Below are 8,447 nucleotides of genomic sequence, written 5' to 3' on the forward strand. Positions count from 1 at the left end.
TGAGGGGACCAGGGAGATTGGGGGGACCGGGGACACTGGGGGGACTGGGGAGGCTGGAGTGTAGTGGGTGGTGTGTTGAGTCAGCTTTGCCTCTGACTGTTTTGAGCGGTTCGAATCGCTCCCACACCCCTTTGGTTCTAGACTCTGGACTTAGGTACAGGCTGCGATACAAAGTTGGAATAGACAACTGGTTTGGTACAAGAAAACTGTGTTTTATTAGAGTCACAATAAAATTATACACTTAGATTACTGGAGTAGTTACAGACATTCAAGAGTACACTTAATTAAGAATGGGGAACACACGGCACAATGAGGGAAAATCACATTAATAATCCCCCTACCCTTGTCCCACCCCCAATATCTAACTAAATTGTACTAAAGAGAGCCAGGGATCATGGTCACCAATAGGGGTTTCTTGACAGTTCGAATCCTGTCAGTTAAGCAGGTTGCATTTTTGGGGTTCGCTCTTTGTGTCCTTTGGGGCCTGCCGTCTCCACATGATACTAGTCTTAGAATCTGCGAAGGTTCTTCAGTTGGGTGGAGTCCGTTGATGCGGTTTGGGCGCGGTTGTGGATTTGTCTGGTAAGTACCCAGTTTTCCTAGTTAGAAATAGGGAGAGTAAAGTCTTTGTTGGGTACCTTAGCTTGTAGAGTGGAAAACTTCGGGTTTTGTTCTTCCGGTGGTGGTCTGGTTGTCGAGTTTTGTTGCGGTTGGGGTTTGGTTGGCGGTCTTCGGTGTCGGCTCAGTCGCGGTGGCCTAGATTATTACCTGTGTAGTGGTAATGATCTGAAGGTATGGTTTAGCCGGCCCTTTTGCTACCGTGGTGCTTGTGGTTGGTCCTCGTGTAGGGCTGTGGTTGCAGCCTTGTAGTCTTTGGTCAAGCCTGCCCCACTGTGTCTCCTTGTCGTGATGTTCTGTGAGCCTTCCAGTTGGCTTCCGAATGAAGATGCAGGATGGTGTCGCCGTGTGTGTTGATGTCCTTGGTTACCGGTGGGCCTACAGTTATACTGTTTTTGAGTTTGTTATCTGCGCGCCAAATCAGGATTTTGACGGGCTCATTAAGGTGATTATAGCCTTTCACCTTAACTGGTTTTGGGGCGGTTGTCTCATTGCTAAATGGCCTTTAATGTTTTGGGTGATTGTCATGCATAAGGTTAATCGGTGTTTTCCTGGCTTGGTAGCTAGTTTGAACTGTAAGCGATTATTTATGCAGAGGTTTGATGGGCTTTAGGTTTGTGCAAGATTAAGTTTTTTCCTGAGTTGATTTGTTTTAAAGGGAAGAATGCGTGTTCTGTCACCTCCAGTTGTCTGGTTTTGAAATAACAAATCAAAGCTGTCTCCCACAGGCCCAGGCATGTCAAGTTTTAAGCCCTTTTGAACTTGACATGCTGCCTGCTGGGTCCCACATTAACCTTGCAGTTTTTGCCATAACGCCCAAAAGCCATTCCCTTAATGAATAGCTTGTCCTTCAGGGTGCCTTATTAATAACTTGGGAAATGTGGGAATTTTGAGAATCTTACTCCCCCCTCTGATACTGAAACTCGCTTCAAGCATCATACTTACAAAGGTCAGCAAAACTCCTGACTCTCCATAGCCAATCATCCCTGTAATTACCTATCTAAAATCCCATGACACACACATTCCCCATTCTTTGAAAATGTAGTGTACATAAGTATACATAGGCAAAATACAGTTATTTACACACATCCAAGCATGGAGGGGATCCAACACCCCTGCACCACTTGGTACTCATACATCTCTATTAGAAATAATACAGCAAAGTCTTTATTAAAAATAACAAACACACAAAAACAATAATCTTTATTCAGAAACACAATTTTTTTTTTAAAAACTTCAAACAGGTGTATCTCTCTCCACCTTAACATAATGGCCTAGAAATTCAGTATAGCCACTTTTGGGGCGCTAAAGTCGGGTGGCCGCTAAAGTTTGCGCCCGGCGCAAAGTCGCGCCCCCTTCGCCGATATTCAGTCGCATCACCCCAAGAGGTTGCTGCTGCGTTAAACAGGCGATGCACGACTATCTTTAGGCGCTAAGCCGGCGGTGCTGAGCGATACCCCCGAGGCCGGGCGCAGCGCTGGTGCAGCGAGTTCTTGATTGACGGCAGACACTCTGGCGCCGGTCAGCTCTTAAAGAGGGAGGGTCAATTTGTTTGCCTGCCACGCCCTGCACACTGCAGCCATCAACCTAGGCCTGACCACTTCTGCTTCACCTGCACAATGCCCAGGGCTATGGAGAAGGCCAGGGAGAGAGCGCAGCGCTTCAGCGACGGTGACCTGAGGCTGCTGGTTGGCGGAGTGGAGCGCAGACGCCATGTTCTGTTCCCAGAAGGTGGGAAGAGGCCACTGCCCAGCACCTACCGGAAAGCCTGGAGGGAGGTCTCCAACAGGGTGTCTTCCAACAGCGTGGTTGCCAGGACTCCTGTGCAACGCCTGAAGAAGTTCAACGACCTCACTTGGGTTGTCAGGGTGAGTACCCTTTCCAGTGTCCTCCTCATCCTTGCATGTGCACCTCACTTTATGGGCAAAGGGACCTGAAAGCCCTAATGGCCAGCCCTCATCCAGCAGCTATGGGACTGACATGAAAATCACTTGCACATTCAGCACTTTACACACTGTACAAGCTATTCGACCATGGGAGGCATTGCAGACAAGATCAGGGCTACACACTGTACAAGCTATTCGACCATGGGAGGCATTGCAGACAAGATCAGGGCTACACACTGTACAAGCTATTCGACCATGGGAGGCAGTGCAGACAAGATCAGGGCTTCACATTGTACTTAGAGGCCGTCCTTTCTCTTGCAGGCCAAGGTGGCGCACAACCAGCGCAAACAAATTGACACCGGGGGAGGCCCTCCTGACGTCAAAGAGCTCTCCGACCTCGACCAGCGTGTGGAGCGCATTATGGCAGGCCGGCTGATTGGACCCATCGCCAGTGGAGATGCCGACCCTGTTCTGGGCACCAATGGTAAGGGCATTACCTTTTTGTCTTCGGTCATTCCACTGGGGCCTCACATCAGCATCCTTTGCCACTGTCCGACCAATGCAGTGAATGGCATCACTCATGCCTGCCTCGCTGCCGCCCTGTCCTCACTCTAAAGCTACTCTTGTGCCTTCGTGCTTTCAGATGGTGAATCACCAGGTGAGGAGGCGGGCCCTCAAGCTGCCACTGTCAGCGCTTTGGAATACGAGGAGGAGGAAGAGGAAGCCGGCCCATCGGTGCCACCCTCAGCCGCGCCAGCCCATGGCGATGTAGGGGACACTTCTTCCCTGGAGGGGAGCCGGGGGGAAGGGTCGGAGGAGAGTGAAGCTCCGGGGCCCAGCGGCCTGCAGCAATGCGGGAGGGGTGGGGAAGCTCGGCGGACTTCTCCCCAGAGGGTGAGTGCGGCCTCCAGTCCTGCCAGGGTGAGCGCAGAGGAGGTGCGCCTCCTAGAGGAAATGGCCGTCCAGGCTGAGCGCAGGCACACTGAGCTCATGGCTGCAGTGGCAAGGATGCCTGACTCCATAGAGTCTCTGTCAAGGAGTGTGCAGCAATTCGGAGCAGCACAGGCCAGGAGTCTGCAACAATTCAGTGCAGCACAGGCCAGGAGTCTGGAACAATTCAGTGCAGCACAGGCCAGGAGTCTGCAGGACTTCGCGGCAGCACAGTCGGCTTCTAGCCAAGTGCTCAGTCGTGCCGCCCATTCACTGGCTGGTGTCATGCGGACACAGACCAGGGCCACATGGGCACTAACTGCTGCCACCCTCGCTGGATCAGCCAGGCATCGCCAGGGCACTCGCCGCGCGCGCAGCAGCAGCCCAGCAGTCTGTTCTTCAGCTGTTTGCTGTGCATGCTGCAGTGCTGGCCCGCGCGAGTGCCAATGTCTCAGGCGAACAGCGAGCACCTGTGATCTGCCAGGTTGCCACCATTCCTGCAGCCGACACTGCCACTCCACCATTGCAGCTGCCACGAGCCGCTGGACAGACTGCTGCCGCCCAGCCAGAGTTGGAGCAGTCAGCAGCCAGCCACTCCAAGGCCAGAGCTGGTGCAGGCCGACCCCCAAGGGCATCTGCCGTCTCGCCATCTGCCCCTCAGCAGCCTTCCCCCAGCCTTGCTGCAGCCACTGGGCTCCCATTGAGGAGGAGCTGCAGGGCGGGCAGGGGCCAGGCAAGGATGCGCAAGGCATCTCCCTCGCAGGGCAAAAAGTAGAGGTACGCACAAATGCCTGGTGCTTGTTGTAAGGCCGAGACTGGTGCAGTTGTGTTTGTGTAAGGCCGAGACTGGTGTCTTTCTTTCTTTTTGTAAGGCCGAGACTGGTGTCTTTCTTTCTTTTTGTAAGGCCGAGACTGGTAGTTTTGTGTTTTTGGAGGGGGCTTCTCCACATAAGGATGTAATGTGGGAAGGGCAGAGGTTTGCAATAAATTATTGTTGTTAAATTGCAGTGTGCATGGTTTTTTTGTTAAGTCCTGGTTGCTCTGCTCGGCTGAGGGCTTGTGCAGCGGCTACATTCTTCTGCTGACATTGGCACAAGCCATTCCCTGAGCGGGGACCTAGAACCGACATTCAATAAGCCGGCGATGGGCGGCCCTTGCACTTTGTGCCTCCCTCCTGTGCTGGTCCTCCTCCTCCTCCTCCTCCTCCTGAGGTGGTCCTCCAATCTCTGGTGGCAGTGCCTGAGTCCTGCGGATAGCCAGGTTGTGCAGCATGCAGCAAACGACCACGAAATGGGAGACTCGCTCCGGCGAATACTGTAGGGCTCCACCGGAACGATCTAGACAGCGGAACCGTTGCTTTAGGACGCCGATTGTTTGTTCGATGATGTTCCTGGTCGCTTGATGGCTCTCATTGTATCCCTCCTCAGCAGGGGTGCTGGGCGCACGGAGCGGGGTCATCAGCCAGGTACACAAAGGATAGCCTTTGTCCCCGATAAGCCATCCTCGTGGGTGAGGCTGGGCCTGGAACATGTCTGCCACAGAAGTCTGTCGCAGGATGAAGGCATCGTGGCTGCTGCCTGGAAAGCGGGCATTGACAGCTAGGATGAGCTGCCTGTGGTCACACACCAGCTGTACGTTCAGCGAATGGTAGCCCTTCCGGTTGCGCTAATCCTCGGCATTCTACAGAGGTGCCCGCAAAGCCACATGCGTGCAGTCAATGGTGCCCTGCACCATGGGGAAGCCCGCGAATGCTGCAAAGCCCATTGCACGCTGTTGCTGCTTGGCAAGGGCCATGGAGAAGGAGATGAACTGACGTCTCCTTTTGAAAAGGGCATTGGTCACCTGGCGGATGCAGCAATGCACGGCGAACTGGGAGATGTTGGCAATGTCCCCAGTAGCGGATTGGAAGGAGCCGGTGGCATAGAAGTTGAGAGTCACCGTCACCTTCACTTCCACCGACAGAGATGTCCTGCTCCTCAGTTGTGGCTGCAGATCACCGCCAAGCAGTTGGCATATCTCTGTGACCACATCCCTTCTGAAACGCAGCCTCCGAACACACTGCTCCTCAGACATGTTGAGATAGGAGAACTGCTGGCAGTATACCCTGGGTGGGTAAGGCCTCCTTTGCCGCCGCCTGTTGCCCCCTCTCCGTCTAGCCAGGGCTGCCACTCTCACGGCATCTGTGAGCCCTTTGGATGTAATTGAGAAAGCCAGCGTTGACACCCATTGCAGCCCCCATAATATGCTGGCAAACAATGAGATGTCAATGAAGGCAAAGACTAGTGGAAAGCTGTGGCCTGAAGCCAGAAGTACCTGTCTGTTCTGCCCTCGCAACGCGATCCTATGCAGAGCTAGACAGATAGCGAACAACTCGATATCTTCCAATAAAATCACAAGGCTTGACTTTTCTTGTAACGCTTTACTGAAAGATTCTTACTGTAAAACTGAAATACAACACAGAAATGGAAGGACACATTAGTATACAGACGCATAATTGATATGTATACACAAATTTAGGTACGCCTGGGCAACACAGTACATCTGGCAACGAATTACATTTAGCAAGCTGGAAGGCATTCTCTTTAAATTAGCCCTGTACATAGTGTATCAAATACGGCTGCTAGTTAACCAGCTAGACAGAAAAAGTTACAACTAAACATTTTCTACAACATACAGTGTACGCTAATCGTCTATAGCATTCTAAATACTCACAGACAAACAATTTCCAAGATGAAGCATGGGGACAATACAACTGAGGAGCACCGTGGCGCAGGTCTTGTTCCGGCGGCAGCTCCACGAGGAATGAACTTGCAGTGCCGTGGGGAGCGTGATGACATCATCACGCTCGGGGTCGTGACGTCGTCGCGTTTGCCGGTAGTTGCGTCGCTGGCCGTTGGGGCCTAGGTCGGGAGCAGGAGCTGGAGGCCAGGCTGGGCCGGTGCTTGCCGCGGGAGCGGAAGATAGCGGCGCTCCCGGCGGCTGATCGATGCGGCCGAAGACGCTGGGCCGGGCTGTGCCGGCAGCCTTTCTGGAGAGCCGAGTCGGGCCGGCAGCGGCCTCACGCACGTCACGTCGTACGTGACGTGACGTCAGCACGCTAAGGCGCGTCTTAAAGGGGCAATGGCCCTAAACGGTGAGTTAAAGGGGCAACGGCCCTAACAGGTAAGTTATACATATATAAGTAGGTTATGTACATACAGTGAGGTAAAGTTAGATGGAGAGACAACACACTCCCCGCTTGGTACAATTCCATTTGTACCACTACAGATACAAAATAACCTGAAGAAAACGTCCTTTGGCTGCCACACACTCAGAGTCCGTTCTCTAGATTTCTTCGGAAAGGAGGACTGCGATCTCTGAGACTGGCCTCAGAAACACCTTGACAGTCTCTTCCTTGACGATCTTCACCTCCACCTTGCGGACCCTCTTGTCCCTGCTCAGCAGAGTTTTGACGGCCAGTCCCACTGGCCGTTCGTTTGTGTGCTTGGCTGTCTTTCAGCAAGACGACATCTCTCACTTTGACATTCTGCTTGTCTTCTGTCCATTTCCTACGGCTCTGTAGGGTGGGCAAATACTCTCCTCTCCATCTCTTCCAAGAAGTGTCTGCACGACACTGTACTTGCTTCCACTGCTTCCCGTGCAGCTCGGCCATGTCGAAGTTTCCAGAGGGAGCTGAAATAGCACTCATCTTTTGAGTCAGGAGCATCGCTGGGGTGGGGACTGCAGGCATGTCTGGGTCGGTGGACACCGGCACCAGGGTTCTCCTGAGCGAGCAGAGGCGCCCCGCAGCCTGCTCCCCGCTACTCGGAAGACGGCGTCCAGGAGAGCGAAACGGCAGGGTTGCCGCCCAGCTGTGTCTATCGTCCTTGGACCTTTCAAACACTGAGCATCCTAGGCCATCTGTGCTCACAGTGGGGCCTGCCTCTTCCTCACAGGCAGAGGAGGTTGACCTATGATGCTGCGTCATGGCGTCGTAGTCCTCCTTTACCTGGATCCTGTTTGGGCATGGGCTGAGACAGGATGTGCGACCGTTGCGCAACACGTTTGCTTTATAGACGCTGACATCCGCTGGTTTGTGGACTGTTCCCAGGCAAACTCCACCCACGAGGACCCATCCCAAGTCAAGCCGCTGCGCATAGGGAGCATCGTGCGGCCCGTTGATGTGCTCACGCACCTTGTGCACCCTTAAGATGTCTCTTCCCAAGAGTAGGACGATTGGAGCGTCCGGGTCCACAGCTGGAATCTTATTGGCAATTGGCTGTAGGTGGGGCTGATGGCGTGCAACCTCTGGGGAGGGGATTTCCGTCCTGTCCTCTGGCATCATGTCGCACTCAATCAAGGTGGGGAGGGGAAGCTGTAGTTTCCCATCCATGGACTCGATCATGAAGTTCCCAACTCTCCTACCCGTAGTCTCTGTTGTCCCTGCACAGGTTTTTAGCGTGTACGGAGCGGTGCTGGCCTTGACGTCGAAGAGATTGAAGAATTCCGTCTTCGCTAGAGACTTGTTACTTTGCTCGTCGAGCACTGCGTACATTTTGATTGCCTTCTCCTTTCTCCCTGCAGGATATGCTTTAACCAAGCAGATTTTGGAGCATGAGCATGGGCTGCTTGCATTTCCGCAAACCTCTGTACACTTGGAGGTGACTGAAGATGTGCTTTCGCTTTGCTCCCCGCTATCCTCTTTGTCAACCGCGGCGCTCTCGGTGGTTGACGGAGGAGGACCTGGATGCAGGGCTGCTATGTGTTTTTCTCTGTTGCACTCAAGGCACTTGATTGTCGCCTTGCAGTCTTTTGCCATGTGCGTAGTCGACCCACAACACCTGAAGCAGATGCGGTTCTCTTTCAGGTATGATGTGCGCTCATCAATGGGCTTGTCTCTAAAGCTTCGACACTTTTTGAGTGGGTGGGGCTTCTTGTGTATAGGACACTGACGATCTGGGTCATCCACTTCATTCCCAGCAGAACTGGATTGGTTGACTGAGGGTTCGGCTGGAACATCTGTTTTGTGGACAC

The 8,447-nt window shown here is 53.2% G+C and overlaps 1 protein-coding gene across 1 annotated transcript; it reads right to left on the reverse strand.

The window, feature by feature from the left end:
• Positions 1-206: 206 nt before the first annotated feature.
• Positions 207-6,480, reverse strand: LOC147110822 (uncharacterized). Its single transcript, XM_086001183.1, has 2 exons — positions 6,147-6,480; positions 207-5,878 (listed from the first exon to the last, which is right to left on the reverse strand). Exon 2 carries the CDS (start codon positions 4,382-4,384, stop codon positions 3,179-3,181), a length of 1,206 nt encoding a protein of 401 aa, XP_085857309.1. The 5' UTR covers positions 4,385-5,878; positions 6,147-6,480; the 3' UTR covers positions 207-3,178.
• Positions 6,481-8,447: the final 1,967 nt, after the last annotated feature.

Source organism: Somniosus microcephalus, chromosome 11 (assembly GCF_052327205.1).
Source record: "Somniosus microcephalus isolate GS21.2 chromosome 11, FLI_Smic_1.0, whole genome shotgun sequence".
In the NCBI taxonomy this organism is placed as follows: domain Eukaryota; kingdom Metazoa; phylum Chordata; class Chondrichthyes; order Squaliformes; family Somniosidae; genus Somniosus; species Somniosus microcephalus.

What these genes read in the sequence shown, in the direction of transcription:
- LOC147110822 (XM_086001183.1), bottom strand. Translation starts at nt 4,384, where the DNA reads ATGTGGAGAAGCCCCCTCCAAAAACACAAAACTACCAGTCTCGGCCTT.